The 18,570-nt window shown below is 45.9% G+C and overlaps 1 protein-coding gene across 3 annotated transcripts in view; it reads left to right on the forward strand.

The window, feature by feature from the left end:
* TMLHE (trimethyllysine hydroxylase, epsilon) overlaps positions 1-18,570 on the forward strand; it is a 37,048-nt gene that overhangs the window by 14,270 nt on the left and 4,208 nt on the right. For all 3 annotated transcript variants that reach the window (XM_077285439.1, XM_077285440.1, XM_077285441.1), the window contains one exon: positions 419-557. In XM_077285439.1, coding sequence (XP_077141554.1) covers positions 419-557 — 139 coding nt within the window. The remainder of the gene's footprint in view (positions 1-418; positions 558-18,570) is intronic.

Here is an 18,570-nt window from a genome sequence, read left to right on the forward strand (position 1 = left end):
TCTTCTCTGGGCACTAACAGCTTCCTCTTTTATTGAGCGGTCACCGGTACCTCTCATTATAGTAATGAATATATATATATATATATATATATATATATATATATATATATATATATATATATATATATATATATATATACAGAAAGAGATAGATATATGTGTGTGTGTATATATATAATAGAGAGAGAGAGAAAAAGATAACAATAAACAGCACCAAAAGAAAAAAAGGGGTGCAAAAAATCCTTCCAGGTGTGTACCAAACCTCATGCTATAGTCCAAAAAAACGAAGGCAGCACTCCAATAGAAAAAATAAATGTGATTTATTGGCCCATGTGCGACGTTTTGGTCCAAGATGTGGACCTTTCTCAAGCTATGTGTATATATACATATATATAATTTTTTTTTTTTCTTTTTTCAGGTACAACAACTATGATCGAGCCGTCATTAACACAGTACCCTACGATCTAGTGCGACGATGGTATTCTGCTCATCGCACCCTCACCACAGAGCTGAGGAAGCCTGAGAATGAGCTGTGGGTAAAATTAAAACCAGGCAAGGTGAGCGGAGGGGAAACGGAAATATCTAAACTTCGAGGATTAATCCATCTCAACATGTAATGGGGGCATCATCAACTGGGAATGAAATTTTATGCATTCTGTGACTACATGAATTCCTTATCTACATGTATGTATAGGTTAGATCTTCTGTAGACTCTTCGGGCTGGTGGCTTTTCCTACAATTTTCCTTAGGGATGCTTTCCCATGCTGACATGATAACATTGCATAGCTGCTGAAAATTGCTTGTGGTCATGCTACTATAAACCCTTAAAGGGTCTTTATAATTTGAAGTAACTTTCCAGAATAAGCTCCCCTGTGTGTGTGTGTTCATGAAGAATAACACTATTTCTGGGCATTTTATAACTTGAATCCTACATTTTCACCAGTTTTTCTCTCTGCAAGCTCTTTCTCTTAATTTGCAATTCACTCTGGGCTGGTGGGAGGAGACGAGCTGCTAAGATCTTCCTTACACACAGCACACACGGATAAATTCCTGCTCTTCTTTCCTTTTTTTAATTCAGATACAGTTTTATTTATTCAAATTCAAGGTACAAAGCAATAAAACCCAATTCGCAATGAGAACAACATTAACAATGGTCATTAGTTTCAGAAATTTCTTCCCTCTCTCCCCCCCCCCATTACATACAAGAGCAGCGAATAATGCATGGTGTAACCTACATTCGGGGTCATCTTCTCTCCACCCAAGGTGTCCACAGTGTCTCAAATGTTCTTATGCCTTTTCTCTTAACATAAATGTTTCTTTCCATATTCACAATAGAGTCAGACTGTCTGAAAAATTCAATGTTGGCGGATCTACATTTATCCAGTATCTGGCGATTAGTTTCAACGCAATATGTAGTAATCTAGCTATTGCCACCTTATATTTATTATGTACCTGGACCTCCTCCACATATCCCAGTATACACACCACAGGATCCCTCTAAATCCTACAACCATACGCTCCTCCTATGGCATTAAGCACCGCTGTCCAATATGGGTTCAGACATGGACACTGCCATAACAGATGGAGAATTCCAGCCCCCTCCACCCGGCACCGAGGACACTCAGAAGTCTGTCTCAGACCTGCTCTATACAGCCGTTCAGGAGTCCTATATACTCTATGGAGCACATATATCTGCGAGAGTCTGCCCGGGTCACTCGGCGATAATTTGGGTATATATTCCATAGTCACTTCCCATTTACCTTCCTCTATCCTTCCCAATTCCTCCTCCCATTTCCCCTGTTCTCTAATAGGATAATTCTATGCATTAGATCCTTATAAATGCCCGACACTACCCCTTTTGTTCCCCCCTCTGCGCAGACATAATCAATATGTCCTTGTGAATCTCCATATTTATCGTCTTGCTCTGTAACATAAGCATGCCGAAACTGCCCATATTGAAATCTGCAGACCTCCGGTAGCCCATAATCCTCCTGCAACTTTCCAATGTGCACCTGTCCCTTCGTATCCTGCACCTGAACCATGTACTGTATTCCCAGTCTCATCCAATTTTTAAATTCTCCATTTTAACAAATTGCGATAGAGTCTCGTTTTGCTATATTGGGGAAAAATTTGTCAATTGCTCCAAACCCCTAATCTTTATTTTCTCTTCGCCACGACAGCACCCACTGAGAGAGGGGATCCGCCCCTAGGAACAGGAAACCCTACGGAGAGATAAAAGGGGCGGTCCCCCTCGCTCCCACAGTTTGGTTTCCTGTTCCTACAGGAATCCACGGAGAAGAGGATGCCCAGCCTGGATGCCGCTTGCGCGGTTTACCTGAGAGGACGGCAAGGGCTCCAGAGCTGGATGCAGCGTCGGGGGTTCCTTTTCAGCTTCCCCCCTCTGCTGGCAGGCGCCGTGAGGCCAGAGCTGTGGGAGTTTCTGGCTCATGGGAATCCACCCGGGGATCGTCTGCGGGACCAAGCGCGAGAGGACCGCTTGTGGAGCGTTCTGGCAGCGTGGAGGTCCATTGTTTCCCCGGGAGGATTGCGGTATCCTCCGGGGTGAGGGAGGAGACAGACGGCACCTGCGCTGATTCCGGTGGCAGCGCAGGCGCTTAATGCAGGGCCGCGACCCGGAAGTGGTTAGCACTTCCGGGTTCAACCGGAAGAAGATGGCGGCCCCCATATGAAAAGGACGCCGGCGCATCGCCCCGGCGTCCACAATGGATTCATCGCAGATCCCTGCGATGCTTTCTGTAGAAGACACCGCCGCATCTACCCCACGTACTCGTGGCAGCAGCAGTCGCTCTAAGCAGAGCGGATCCTCAAGGAAAAAGTCGGACCAGGCTGGTCCTTTGTCTCGGTCTCCCCCTCGTCAATCGGTACTGTCAAGGCTTCACTGGGGTAAGTGTGCATCTACCCACATAGGCTGACTAGTGTTCCCTTTTCCTTCTACACACCCTAGGGAAAGAAAACTGAAAAAACGAAACACAAACAGTGTGCATTATGTCTCCAGCCCCTCCCGGATAGTTACCAAAAGAGGCTTTGTAAGTTATGTATTGATTCCACCTTGCGGGAGGAAGCCTCAGTTAAATCAGAGGACATCAGGCTTCTAATCAGACAGGAGTTACAAGCCTTACATAGTATAGATAAAGAACCGCGTGCCAAGGGTAAAAGAGGATACGAATCCCCTATATCTGATCCATCCTCTGACGTGGAGAAAGCAGACTCTGATATTTCCCACGAATATGTATCCTCTGAGGAAGACCAGGATACATGCTTTCCCACCGACAGTATTGACAACCTTGTCAGGTCTGTGTGTAATACGATGGGCATCGAGGATTCTAAAGTCCCCAGAACACAGCAGGATATTATGTTTGCCGGCTTATCGGAAAAGAAAAGGTCTTCTTTTCCGGTGATAGCAGCAATAAAAACTTTAGTTAAAAAAGAGTGGGAAAGCCAGGGCCAAAGAGGATTGCCTCCGTCCTCAAAAAGACGGTACCCCTTCAATGATGAAGAGTTTTCGACATGGACAAAAGCACCCAAAGTGGACGCTGCGGTAGCATCCACATCAAAAAAATCCTTGCTACCTGTGGAGGATTCTGGCTCATTACAAGACCCGTTAGACCGTAAAGCCGACTCACTATTAAAAAGAGCCTGGGAGTCGTGTACGGGAGCCTTCAGGCCATCTATCTCCGCTACTTGCACCGCCAGATCTATGTTGGTCTGGCTGAGTGACTTGGAGGAAGGACTTAAAAATGGTCTTTCTAGAGACAAACTGTTGTCCTCTATACCCTTAATTAGAGGAGCTACAGCTTTCCTGGCGGATTCATCTGCCGACTCTATACGCCTGGCGGCCAAATCAGCAGGTCTCACAAATGCGGCACGTAGAGCCCTATGGCTCAAGGGCTGGAAAGGCGATCCCCAGACGAAGTCCAAATTGTGTGGCCTCCCATGTCAGGGTGAGTACCTGTTTGGTACCAAACTGGACGAAATATTAACTAAGGCGGGAGAAAGAAAGAAAGGCTTCCCTAATAATAATTACCTTCCATTCTATAGGAAAGCATTCCGGAAGCCCATATTTAATAAAAGAAAAGATTTTAAAAACCAAGATCGCTGGACCCCTAGAGACACCAAACAGAGGGGTGCATTCTTTGGGAAGCTCCCTTTTAAAACTGAAGACAAGCCCCGTTAAGGCAGATCTACCTGTGGGAGGTAGATTATCCTCCTTCTCAAACCAATGGAGAAGAATAACATCGAACGTTTGGGCAAATAGCCTCGTCACCTCTGGCTTAAAGTTAAAGTTTGCCCGAGTCCCTTCGGACTCATTTCTATTGACTTCTTTAAAATCACAGTCTCAACAGGAAGCATTACAGCAAGAAGTAATGAATCTTCTATCCAAAGGAGTTTTGGTGGAGGTTCCATTTCTTCAGCAGGGGAAAGGGTTCTATTCCCCGCTATTTCTAATTACAAAACCTGATGGATCATTCAGAACCATCATAAATCTTAAAAAGCTGAACACCTTCTTAGAAAATCAAACCTTTAAAATGGAATCTATTCGATCCACCGTAAAACTCCTGTTTCCCCATTGCTTTATGGCGGTTCTGGACTTGAAAGATGCGTATTACCATCTGCCAATCTTTAGAGAACATCAACAGTTTCTCCGCGTAGCGGTTGTGTTGAATGGTTGTGTCCGGCACTTTCAGTATACGGCAATGCCCTTTGGGCTATCAATTGCTCCAAGGGTGTTCACTAAACTAATGTCAGAGGTTATGTCTTATCTAAGATTAAAAGACACACTCATAATCCCGTACTTAGACGACCTGCTAGTAGTGGGAAGATCCCCCTCACAATGTCAGCAAAGATTATGTCGTATGATTTCATCCTTGCAGGACTTAGGATGGTTAATAAATTGGGAAAAATCTAGGCTAATCCCGACTACTCGCCAGGTATTTTTGGGAATTATATTAGATTCTGTAAGTCAAAAATGTTTTCTCCCGGAAACTAAACAGATAACAGTTAGGAATAAAGTTCAGTCTATACTAGATAAATCTATAATTTCCCTCCGTGAAGGCATGTCCTTGCTTGGCTCCTTCACGTCATGTATCTCAGCGGTTCCATGGGCCCAGTTCCACTCGAGGTGCTTACAGTATACAATTTTACATGAGGAGATAAAATTACAAGGGCGGTTAGACGGTAAAATTTCCCTTTCTAATGACGTAATCCAATCCCTAACCTGGTGGCTACAACCAGATCATCTAGTTAGCGGGGTTCCCTGGGAGGTTAAACCCTCAAACATAATATTTACGGATGCCAGCCCTCATGGCTGGGGGGCACACTTGGGGGACCAGGTTGTCCAAGGGTTGTGGTCGGTTACGGAATTAGGCGACTCATCTAATAAAAAAGAACTAAAAGCCATCTATCATGCCCTATGTGAATTCCTCCCACAGTTGCAGGGAACACATACCAGGGTACTCTCAGACAACATGACATCAGTGGCTTACGTCAACCATCAAGGCGGAACGAGATCAGGCACTCTCATGTCTATAACCGAAAACATCTTGACTATAGCCGAAAATCGTCTTCTGTCCTTATCAGCACTTCATGTCCGAGGGATAGACAACGCAAAAGCAGACTTTCTCAGTCGTCATACCCTCCATCAGGGGGAGTGGGTGTTAAATCGTCGGATATTCAAGATGATAACTATAAAATGGGGTATGCCCGACATAGATCTCTTCGCTACAAGAGACAACAGGCAAGTAAAAACATTCGCCTCAATGTTCCGATCCGACAACCCCGATATTCTCGACGCCCTCCAGATCCCGTGGACATTTCAGAAAGCATATGCCTTTCCCCCAATGGTTCTTCTTCCAACGGTAATCAGGAAGATAAGAGAGGACAGAGCGAATATAATCTTAATTGCCCCATTTTGGCCAAAGAGACCATGGTTTTCCCTGCTCAGAGCCATGTCCGTCTCGGATCCATGGATTCTCCCAGAGAATCAAGATCTGCTTTTCCAGGGGCCCTTCAACCACCCTCATGTGAAGGGTCTACGGTTGACAGCCTGAGATTTGAGAGGCAGCTATTAAAGCTAAGGGGCTTCTCTGAGAAAGTAATTGATACCCTATTGCTGAGTAGGAAAAGATCCACTACATCAATATATGTGAAAGTATGGAAGAAATTTCTAAGCCTCTATCCCTCAGCCCTGTCAAAGGAAATTCCAGTCTCTATTATTCTTGAATTTCTTCAAAGAGGACGTGATTTAGGCCTTTCAGTTAATACCTTAAGAGTGCAAATTTCTGCGTTAGGGGCTTTGTATAGTCACAACGTTGCAGGAGATAGGTGGATATCCAGATTCATTTCAGCCTGCCAGAGGGCAGAACCAGTCCATATTCCCCATTCACCGCCTTGGGATGTTAATCTGGTCCTTGAAGCCTTAACAGATCACCCATTTGAGCCTCTACATTCTGCTCACATTAAACATGTCTCCCTCAAGACGGCTCTTCTTGTCGCCTTAGTGTCGGCAAGAAGTGCCTGTATGTCACTTACCCTATCAGTAGATCCTCCGTTTATGTCAATATTGCCAGATAGGATTGTCCTAAAAACAGATCCTTCCTACTTGCCTAAAATGTGTACTAAATTCCATAGATCTCAAGAAATTCTTCTTCCTACCTTCTATGATAACCCTACAAATCAGGAAGAAGAAAAGTACCATACTTTAGATGTGAGAAGGGCTGTAATAACCTATCTAGATAGGACTAGTCCCTGGAGGAAGAGCAGGGCTCTCTTTGTTTCCTTCCAGGGTCAAAGGAAAGGAGCTGGTGTTACGAAAGGCACATTATCCCGATGGATTCGGGAGGCGATATACCTGGCCTATTCGTCTAAAGGGGAAGATCCACCTGAGACTGTAAAGGCACATTCCACCCGGGCGATAGCATCATCCTGGGCAGAGCGAGGGGAGGTTCCAATAGAACTTATATGTAAGGCCGCAACCTGGTCGTCTCCTACTACCTTCTATAGTCACTATAGACTAGATTTATCTGCCTCCACTGACTTGTGTTTCGGTAGATCAGTTCTTAACACAATAATCCCCCCCAAATAACTATCTCTGAAAGTCTCTCAGTGGGTGCTGTCGTGGCGAAGAGAAAACACCGGATTACGTACCGGTAATGCTCTTTTATAGAGCCACGACAGCACCCCTTCACTTCCCTCCCTTATATATATTAGTTTGCATATGAGCACTATTAAGGGTGATTTGGTTCGTGTAAATATACGTACCGTATTTTCCGGCGTATAAGACGACTTTTTAACCCCCGAAAATCTTCTTAAAAGTCGGGGGTCGTCTTATACGCCGGGAATCGTCTTGTACGCCGGTGTATATGGTGGGTGGGGAGGGGGAGTGATCCTGATGACGAGGGGGCGTCACACAGGAAAGTGAGTAATCCCCATTACCTTATCCTAGCGGTGCAACGTGGGGGTGTCAGTGCTGGGAGCGGCTGTGTTCTGGTGCGGCGGCTCCTCTTCTGTGTGGGGCCTCTGTGCTGTGGGGTGGCGGCGGCAGCGGCGTATCTTTATCCAGTTGGGGCTCCTCCGGCATCTCCTTAGCCCTGGAGGCCCCGCCGCAACTCCATCGGTGCAATGTGGTGGCCTCCGGGAAAATGGCCGCTGCTCAGATTCAGATCTCGTGTCCCGAGATTTCGGGACGAGATCTGAATCTGAGCAGCGGCCATTTTCCCGGAGGCCACCGCATCGCACCTATTGAGCTGCCTCCGGGAAAATGGCCGCTGCATTGCACCGATGGAGTTGCGGCGGTGCCTCCAGGGCTAAGGAGATGCCGGAGGAGCCCCAACTGGATAAAGATATGCCGCCGCCACCGCCACCCCACAGCACAGAGGCCCCACACAGAAGAGGAGCCGCCGCACCAGAGCACAGCAGCCGCCGCACCAGAGCACAGCAGCCGCCGCCGCCACTCCCAGCACTGAGACCCCCACGCTGCACCGCTACGATAAGGTAATGGGGGATACTCACTTTCCTGTGAGACGCCCCCTCGTCATCAGGATCACTCCCTCCCCCCCCAAAAGGCACATATTCACCGGCCCTATAAGACGACATAGGGTGTATAAGAAGACCCCCGACTTTTAAGAAGATTTTATATTTTAACTGGTAAAGTTGGGGGGTCGTCTTATACGCCCAGTCGTCTTATACGCCGGAAAATACGGTAATTTAGTTGAGATAGAATGTTAATATAGAATGACATACTAAAACTGGTGGGCGGTTCCTCGCAATCTCTGTAACCCAAACTGTGGGAGCGAGGGGGACCGCCCCTTTTATCTCTCCGTAGGGTTTCCTGTTCCTAGGGGCGGATCCCCTCTCTCAGTGGGTGCTGTCGTGGCTCTATAAAAGAGCATTACCGGTACGTAATCCGGTGTTTATCAGCGATAAAGTAGGATACATCAAACCCATCTTCCTAAAACTTCCTGCCTCCAACCCCTGAACCAAGGGATCCCTCCCCATCACCTGCACCAAGACCCTTTGTATTGAACATGTCACAGACACATCCCTCCACCCTCATCTGTTGCCCCTGAGCAGCTAAGGCTATGTGCACACGTTGCGGATTTGGCTGCGGATCTGCAGCGGATTGGTCGCTGTGGATTTGCAGCAGATTTCCATGCGGTGTACAGCACCATGTAAACCTATGGAAAACCAAATCCGCAGTGCACATGCTGTGGAAAATACAGTGCGGAAACGCTGAGGTTTTTTTGTCAATTCTTTGTACGGATTCTGCAGCGTTTTACACCTGCTCCTCAATAGGAATCCGCAGGTGTAAAAACGCAGGTGAAATCCGCACAAAAAACTGCGTTTTACCTGCGGATTTTTCAAAAACTGAGCTGAAAAATCCGCAACATGGGCACATAGCTTAAGTAATAAATCCAAACGTTCAGAAGCGCCAGTCCCCCTCCATTCTTGGACCTCTGCAATATCTTACTGCGCTTCTTTCGTTAGTTAGCACACAGAGAGAAGCAGCAGAGGAGGAAATTAGACACAAATACTGAGCAGTATAGATGAGAATCCAGCTCTGGATGAGGTAAAAGACTTGTTGGAAAGCTCAGCACGATCTTTCTGTGTCTTTCTTTTCCTCACTCCTCCTTCCTTTCCCTCTTTGCAGTATATAACTTGACATCTCACTGAGCTGACAGTTCGTCTTGTCTTGAGGTGGATGGAGTTGAGTTGAGGCAGGGGTGAGGTGAAGAAGTGGCTCATAAGTGGAGAATGGAGCCAAAATTCTCCGATAAGATATATTACAAAGTTTCGTATATTTGCCTGTCGTATTGATCTTTGTTACTTTGTTCTATAAACATTTCCATAACTGTCTATGGACATGAAAGGCATAGCTGCAATACCACGCACAACTTGTGAACAAGTGTGGTGCTGTTTTCTGAAGAATGCCTCCAGTACTGTACTTTATTTAGTAAATCCTACATGTTTTTTTTTTCTTACCTACAGTATTTATATTTCAAAAACTACGAGAGGAAGGATAAATAAGGGAATGACGAAAAAACCATGACGAGTTCCAAAACCACAGAGAGTTGGATATTTTCTGCTCCAAAATCTGTGTGAACACTTCCCTTATTCTTCTGGGAGATAAGCAGTTGTTAGAGAAATGTGCCTTCTGGGAATAGATGATAAATGTGATTTGTAGGATATCCCCTTAAATTATGCCACTTAATGATCAGGCCAAAAAGGCATTTGATAACCAAGCAAAAATTTTTTTTTTTTTTTTTGTAAATTGAATTTGCACACCATGCATGCACACGTCTAATGGTGTGCAAGCAAATGCATTTCCCTATTGTGTTTTTTTATTTTATTATTTTTTGTGTTTATTTTTTATCTATAATATTAAAAGGAGTTTTATTCAGTCGCCATGACAGCACAACGAGAGAGGGGATCCGCCCTTCAGGGACAGGAAACCTACAGACATAAAAGGGCGGTACCTCTCCCTCGCATCAGTTGGTTTCCTGTCCCTGACAGCGGAACCTCTTCAGGCAGGCCTTATGAAGAAGGTCGAAGATTAGAAGGAATCCCACTCCTGACAGGCCGATACAGGTGGCAGGGGTCCCCCACCTCGGCTTAGCCAGGAGACTGGAAGCACCACACGGCAGGGGAACTGTTTGTGTCGGTGGCGGCAGGAAGAAGCAGCCTACATGTCGGGGCTGGCTTTTATGGTGGTCTACAGAGCCGGGTACCTGGTGATTATGGGGGCTCCTCCTGGGTAACTGCGCCTGCCGGGACCCTGCCGTCTGTCCGCGTCTCCGGGAGGCATGTGCATCGGTCGGGGGCGCCGCTCGCATCCTCGGTCGCGTCTCGCTGTGCTGGCTGCAGCCGCGGCCGGAAGTGACGCGGCTGGGCGGCGCGGTGTGATGACGCGACGGGGCATGCGCAGTTGCGTCCTTCCGGCCAATGGCGACGCTCCGGCGTTTTGGCCGGTTAGATCCCGGGGGAAGCGGCGATTGCGGCGGTCGCGGGCGGGGCCCAGGGGTAGAGCGGACCCTGTTGGTGGTGCCGATCTCGCCACTTCCTCTCCCTGCTGACCCCCATCCGGGGGTGGTACCTTTTCGGGGGCATTATTTAAGCGCTGCATGTAGGCCACAAGGTGTTCCTGGCCATTTCCCTGCATAATGGAATCGCCAGACGGAACTTCACAACAGCAGCAGCAGTGCAATGTGGAATCGGAGGAGCCTGCGGTGATCTCCCAGCGCCGATCCAGTGGCAGCAGTCGCACTGGTACAACCAGAAAGACTCAAAAGTCGGATAAGTCCTCAGGCCGTAAAGAAAACCCGGCTAGAAAGGACCCCCCGTCTACGGGGAGGAAATGCTTAACTAAATCCAAGCATAGACAGTGTGCCGAGTGTACTGAACCACTCCCTGATGGCCATAAAAAAACACTGTGTAGATCCTGTATACAGCGCCTGGTTGAGGAGGAAGCCCCTAACCTCACTTCTACACTAAGACAATTGGTTAGGCAAGAAGTGAGAGGCTCCATGAAGTCGCATAAAAAGGAGGCCAAAAAGAAAAAAGAAGAGATCCCCAGTCTCGGTGTCAGATTCGGACTCGAATGGACGGAGTTCTGACTCTCTCCCATCATCGGTCTCATCAGAGGACATAGAGTCCAGTCGAGCCTGTCTATCGCTCGACAGAATAAATAACTTAGTAAAAGCAGTCAACAACACGATGGGGATTAAGGAACCTCAGTCAGAATGTTCCATTCAGGATATCATGTTCAGGGGTCTGGATCGGAAATCCCGGAGGTCCTTTCCTGTAGTGGAAAAGATCAAATCATTGATTTCAAGGGAATGGAAGAAGCCCGAAAGGAAAGGGTCACTTCCTCCAGCCTTCAAAAGGAGGTATCCCTTTGAGGAGGAAGCATCATCCTCATGGGACAAAGTTCCGAAGCTGGATGCGGCAGTAGCCAGAGCATGCAAGAAAACGTCTCTTCCGTTTGAGAACTTGGGGATTCTGAAGGACCCTTTAGATAGGAAAGCTGATGTGTTCCTTAAGGGTGCTTGGGAAACAGCAGGTTCCCTGAGACCAGCAGTCGCAGCCACTTGCACAGCTCGGTCGCTGATGGTGTGGCTCGGACACTTGGAAGATCAACTCAAGAACAAGGTCCCCAGGAACGAGATCTTAGCCTCTATGCCCATTATACAGGACGCTGCTGCTTTCCTTTCTGATGCGTCGGCGGATTCTGTTAAACTTGCCGCCAGATCTTCTGCCTTGTCCAACGCAGCCCGAAGAGCGCTGTGGATTAAGTGTTGGCCGGGAGATTTACAGGCCAGGTCGAAGCTCTGTAACATTCCCTGCGAAGGATCACATTTGTTTGGGCCAGTGCTGGACGATCTACTGGATAAGGCCAGAGATAATAAAAAACGGTTTCCTTTCCTAAAGAGACCCTTCTTTAGACGGGACTATAATAGAGGCTGGTCTAACCATAGAAGATCTAACCGAGAATCAAACAGAGAAAATACCAGATTTGACAACACCAGGAGAAGAGGTAGAGGATACATGTTTAATTCCTCCCGAGACTATAAAAAGCCCCAATGACTGGCGGACCAGGTGGGGGGTAGGCTTTTGGCCTTCTACCCTGCCTGGATACAAATCACTAATAGTCCTTGGATTCTGAGCATCATAGAAGCAGGTCTAAGATTCGAATTCCATCAAGTCCCTCGAGATAAATTCAAACTGACACCCATTCGTTCTTCTCCTGCAGAACAATTGGCTTTGGAATCAGAGGTTCAGGAGCTTCTACAGAAAAGGGTCCTAATCAAGGTGCCTGTAGAAGAAAGAGGTAAGGGGTTCTATTCCCCTTTGTTCCTGGTCAAAAAACCTGACGGATCCTTTCGCACCATTATTAACTTGAAAGGCCTCAACAATTTTCTGTTAATACCGTCCTTCAAGATGGAATCTGTGAAGACGGCAATAAAGCTTCTTTTTGAAAACTGCTTCATGGTTGTCTTGGACCTTAAAGACGCCTACTACCATGTCCCAATACATGCAGATCATCAAAAATTCCTTAGGGTGGCGGTTTCACTTGTTGGCACAGTAGAACACTTTCAATATCGGGCACTTCCTTTTGGTGTCGCAGTCGCACACCGTGTATTTACCAAAATCATGGTAGAGGTTATGGCGCACCTGCATGAACAGAACATAGTAATAATTCCTTATCTGGATGACTTCTTGATTGTGGGTCATTCAGAATCACATTGTAAAGTCCAACTATAAAGAGTGATTGCAGTTTTGCACAAATTAGGATGGATTATTAACCGTAAAAAATCCCGGTTGCAGCCCTTAAAAACACAGGAATTTCTAGGTCTAGTTATAGATTCTAGTCGGCAAGAATGTCGCCTTCCAGAGTCGAAGGTTGATAGTATATATCAGCTCGTCACGAGGGTGATGAATAATCCTTTAGTCTCTGTAAGAAGTGCCATGTCACTCTTAGGTTCTCTTACGTCCTGTACTCCGGCGGTTCTTTGGGCCCAATACCACACCAGAACACTGCAGTGGGATGTCCTACATAACTCACGCGGTCCAGGGGTTCATCTTGACAGCAAATTCTTGTTATCCATTGAGTCCATCCGTTCACTAAATTGGTGGTCTCGCGTGTCAAACTTATGTAGAGGAGTTCCCTGGACTAACCATGTAACTAAAATAATTACTACTGATGCTAGCCCCAAGGGATGGGGGGCACACTTAGACAATAACTGGGCCCAGGGGCTTTGGTCCCATTCAGAACAAGACTCGTCTTCCAACCTCAAAGAGATTTTGGCGGTAGAGCGTGCTTTAAACAGTTTTCTTATACCCTTACAAGGGTCATCACGTCAGGCTGTTCTCGGACAACCAGGTAACCGTAGCCTACATTAATCATCAAGGGGGTACGTGGTCCAGTTCATTAATGGAGGTCGCAGATCGTATTTTCCAGGTGGCCGAGAATCACCTACTTTCCCTCACGGCACTTCATATAAAAGGGAAGTTCAACACCATGGCCGACTATCTAAGCCGCAACAAACTCAGGCAGGGGGACTGGTCTTTAAGCCCGACCGTCTTCAATCAGATCGTGCGCTTATGGGGATGTCCGGAAATAGACCTCTTTGCCAGCCAAGAAAACAAAAAACTACCTCAGTTCTGCTCCCTAAATCCCAGAGACAACCCGTACGCAGTGGACGCTCTCCTGATACCATGGCACTTCGGTCTCGCATATGCGTTTCCCCCTCTAAACTTAATACCAATAGTTCTGAGGAAAATTCGGGAAGACAGGGCCCGGATAATCTTGATAGCCCCGTTTTGGCCCAGGAGATCATGGTTTCCTTGGCTGAGGAAGATGTCCGTCACTCAGCCATGGATTCTCCCAGAATTGACAGATCTCCTCTCTCAGGGCCCAATACTCCATCCACGAGTAGCCAACCTACACCTAGCAGCGTGGAATTTGAGAGGTCGCTGCTGAGGGGGAAGGGGTTCTCTAGACATCTGGTAAATACGCTCCTTAAAAGTAGGAAAACCTCTACAACTAACATCTATGTCAGGATCTGGAAGAAGTTCTTGTCAGTTTCGGGGGCACAAATTGACCAGGAACCTTGCATCAATCAAATTCTAGAATTTCTACAAAAAGGTTTAGAATTAGGCTTAGCCACTAGCACTCTTAGAGTCCAAGTTTCAGCTCTAGGGGCGCTATACAATTCTAATTTGGCCAGCAATTACTGGATTTCTAGGTTTTTTAAGGCGGTTACTAGATCCAGACCTATTATTAAGCAAAGGATAGTTCCATGAAATCTAAATTTGGTTCTTTCAGCTTTAACGGAAACCCCGTTTGCACCCATTGATAGTATTCCAATCAAGATCCTGTCAATTAAAACAGCCCTCTTAGTTGCTCTCACGTCCACAAGAAGGGTTAGTGATCTGCAAGCGTTATCTAGACAACCGCCATACATGCAGTTTAGAGAGGATAGAGTTATTATGAAACCTGATCCCCTTTATCTTCCTAAAGTTGCTACAAAATTTCATAGGGTACAGGAGGTGGTTCTACCGTCATTCTGCTCCAATCCCTCTAATGATAAAGAACGTAAATTTCATTCCCTAGATGTGAGAAGATGCCTCCTTAAATACATTTCAGTTACAGATACCTGGAAAATAGATAACTCCCTTTTTATATCTTATCAGGGGGTCAGAAAGGGTCTTAGAGTATCAAAAAACACGTTAGCCAGATGGATCAGGGAGGCGATTTCTCTTGCTTATACGGCAGGTGGCGTGGAGATCCCAGAGGGTATAAAAGCTCACTCCACTCGAGCTGTAGCAACATCCTGGGCGGAAAGATCTGAGGTGTCGATTGAAGACATATGTAAGGCGGCCACATGGTCTTCTCCATCTACTTTTCTGAGACACTATAGGCTAGATCTGGGTAGCTCCTCTGACCTCACGTTTGGGAGAAGGGTACTTGAGGCTGTTATCCCTCCCTAATCCTCTTACTTCTCTGAAAGTCTCTCGTTGTGCTGTCATGGCGACTGAATAAATACGTACGCTACTTACCTGGTAGCAGTGTTTTTTCAGGAGCCATGACAGCACCCTTATATTCCCAACCCTATTCCGTCTCGGATAGCACAAACACTTTTGTTTTTTCTCTTTTAATTGATATGTGCACTTACTTAATATATTGTATCAAAGTTTATGCTGTTTCTGTGTTACTAACCAAGGTGGTCCTCTCATGCTCTGGAACTAACTGATGCGAGGGAGAGGTACCGCCCTTTTATGTCTGTAGGTTTCCTGTCCCTGAAGGGCGGATCCCCTCTCTCGTTGTGCTGTCATGGCTCCTGAAAAAACACTGCTACCAGGTAAGTAGCGTACGTATTTTTTGTGATTGTATGGGAAAAAATCAACAACGTGTGGTGAAGTTTTGGTTTTTTTTGGTTTGTTTTTTTTAGTGGTGTGGATTTATTTATTTTTTTTATTTATTATTAGTTTATAATTGTATACATATACAAGAGTAAATATGCTCCACCACACATTAACAGCGCTGATGTGGGTCTGCTGGGGCCCAGCAGTAGGAATGAGCGGACCCGTAGAATTTCGGGTTCGAGTATGCAACCCAAACTTTATTCCAAAGTTCGGATTGGGTACCAAAAGAGTGCCCGGACTTGGACCAGAACGCAAGCCCCATTAAAAAGAAAGAGATCCTGATCTTATGAAGTGAAAAATTCTCTCTTCGCCGAACATTGCAACTGGCTTCCTGGAGAATTCCGTGTTCAGAATTTGGCAGCGGACACTAACCGGTAGAAACCCTAAACTTTTTTAAATTTTGGGTTCACTCCTCTCTACCCGCCATCCCTTCTGTTCCCGGCAGACACACCAGAGATCATTGGGCCGCCAGGTCCCATAGAAGCGTTGGCAAAGCGGATACTTCTATACTCTATACTGTTGCCAGATTTTGCCCTACCCGTAAAAAAAAAAATGGAGGCATCTGATTTTTTTTTTTTTTTTTTTTTTATCGAGGCTAAGTAAACTTATACAAATTATTCTGGCTGTAATTATCATTATCTTATACTTTGCTGTGAATGCAGCTGATGTCTCCATATCAGAATTATGGGCTGTATGACCTGGATAAATCATAACGATTTATTCTGGTTTTCCAATGTGTCCGTAAAAAAAATAAATAAATATTGCTTGGCCTAAGCTGTCCAGAAAAAAATAAATAATGTCAAGTTGGCAACCGAGCACTATGTAAAAATTGGTAAAAGAGAAGACAGAAGTGGTACTACACCGCGTCTGTCTTCTCCATGAAGTCCATCTCTGCTCCTGTTTCTGCAATCCCGCCTCCTCTGTCCAGCACTTAGATATTCTGCTCTCCGCCATGAATGCCTTAGAGGGGTACTAGTGAACGGCCGTTACTCCATAATTACCACACGCTGTGAGGGGCCATCAGACAGGGCACTGCTGCTTGTAGCATGATTTGTGAATTTCAAGTTTAGCAGTTTCTCTCTTACAGGATGCCACGAAGAGGCGATGCTGATTGTGGCTTGTGTGCTGAGCAGGATGTGGAGATTTCTGTAAATTTAGTTTTTCGGTTATTGCTATCATAATGGAATATCTTGTGATAAAAAATGATATAAGAAATACGGGGGGAGGACGTTCAGTTTACATCACTTACATGTGAGGTCTTGATGTTTGCGTGACAAGCTGATGTTTTCATCGATACTGTTTTTGGGTATGTACAATGTTCTGATCACTTTTTATGTATTTTTGAAGTGACCAATAATGGCTCTATGCATAATATATATATTTTTTTTTTCAAAATTTTTGTGTGTGGGCTTCTCAGGAGCAATGCGATGACAACAAAGGAGCATTTAGTAAGCCCTCAGCTGCCATGGCAAACAAATGACTCCACAGCCTAGATCAGTGCTAACTCCGATCACACTGTCGGCACCTGGTTCATCTTGTGTTGGGAAGGGGATAAGTTCATTTGTAAAAACGTGTTCATATATTCTGACTTAGGGTACCGTCTCACAGTGGCACTTTGGTCGCTACGACGGTACGATCCGTGACGTTCCAGCGATATCCATACGATATCGCTGTGTCTGACACGCAGCAGCGATCAGGGACCCTGCTGAGAATCGTACGTCGTAGCAGATCGTTTGGAACTTTCTTTCGTCGCTGGATCTCCCGCTGTCATCGCTGCATCGGTGTGTGTGACACCGATCCAACGATGCGTTCGCTTGTAACCAGCGGCCCTGCGCTTAGTAACCCGATGTTTACCCTGGTTACCCGGGGACTTCGGCATCGTTGGTCGCTGGAGAGCTGTCTGTGTGACAGCTCTCCAGCGACCACACAACGACTTACCAACGATCACGGCCAGGTCGTATCGCTGGTCGTGATCGTTGGTAAATCGTTTTGTGTAACGGTACCCTTAGAACTGTGCAGTTTTTAGTTCGTGTCACTGCTTTTGCATGTTTTTGGCATTTGTTTTTTTCTTTTCGCTTTCTATCAAGTGTGACTTTCCAAGAGACTGTGATACTGCAGATTTTCTGTGCAGATTTACATACAGAAAATCCAGAGCGGAATACCGGAACCACGCATATGCTTGAGATTTCAGCTAATCTTATCCCTGTGCTGAGGATCTTTGTTGCACTGAAATTGACTTGTGGTCATCGTGTCCAACCCCCCGCTCAATGCAGGATTCACTAAACCATCTCAGACAGATGTCTGTCCAGCCTCTGTTTGAAGACTTCCATTGAAGGAGAACTCGCCACCTCTCGTGGCCGCCTGGTGCACCCATTGATCACCCTCACTGTCAAAAAGTTTTTTCTAATATCTAATTTGTATCTTCTCCCTTTCAGTTTCATTCCATTGCTTCTCGTGTTTCCATGTGCAAATGAGAATGATCTCTCTACACTGTGACAGCCCTTCAGATATTTATAGACAGATATTAAGTCTCTTCTTAGCCTTGTTTTTGCAAGAAAACATTCCCAGATCCTTTAACCGTTCTTCGTAGGACATACTTTGTAGTCTGCTCACCATCCTGGTAGCTCTTCTCTGAACTTGCTGCAGTTTTTCAACGTGTTTTTTTTTTTTAAATGTGCTGCCCAGAACTGGACACAGTATTCCAGATGAGGCCTGACCAAGGAGGAGTACATGGGGATAATTACTTCACGTGATCTAGACTCTATGCTTCTCTTAATACATCCTAGAACTGTGTTTGCCTTTTTTTGCTGCTGCATCACACTGTTGACTCATGTGCTGTCTGTGATCTATTAGTATGCTCAAGTCTTTTTCACACGTGCTGTTGCTTAGTTCTATTCCTTCCATTCTGTAGATGTAATTTTCAGGTTTTTTTCTTGCCCAAATGTAGAATCTTGCATTTCTCCGTTAAATACCATTCTATTAGTCGCTGCCCATTGGTCAAGCTTATCTAGATCCTTCTGAATCCTTTCTCTGTCTTCTCCAGTGTTAGCTATCCCTCCTAGCTTTGCATCATCTGCAAATTTGATTAGTTTACCTTCAGTTCCCTTATCTAGATCATTTATAAAAATG

This window comes from Ranitomeya variabilis, chromosome 2 (genome assembly GCF_051348905.1).
Source record: "Ranitomeya variabilis isolate aRanVar5 chromosome 2, aRanVar5.hap1, whole genome shotgun sequence".
NCBI classification, from domain to species: domain Eukaryota; kingdom Metazoa; phylum Chordata; class Amphibia; order Anura; family Dendrobatidae; genus Ranitomeya; species Ranitomeya variabilis.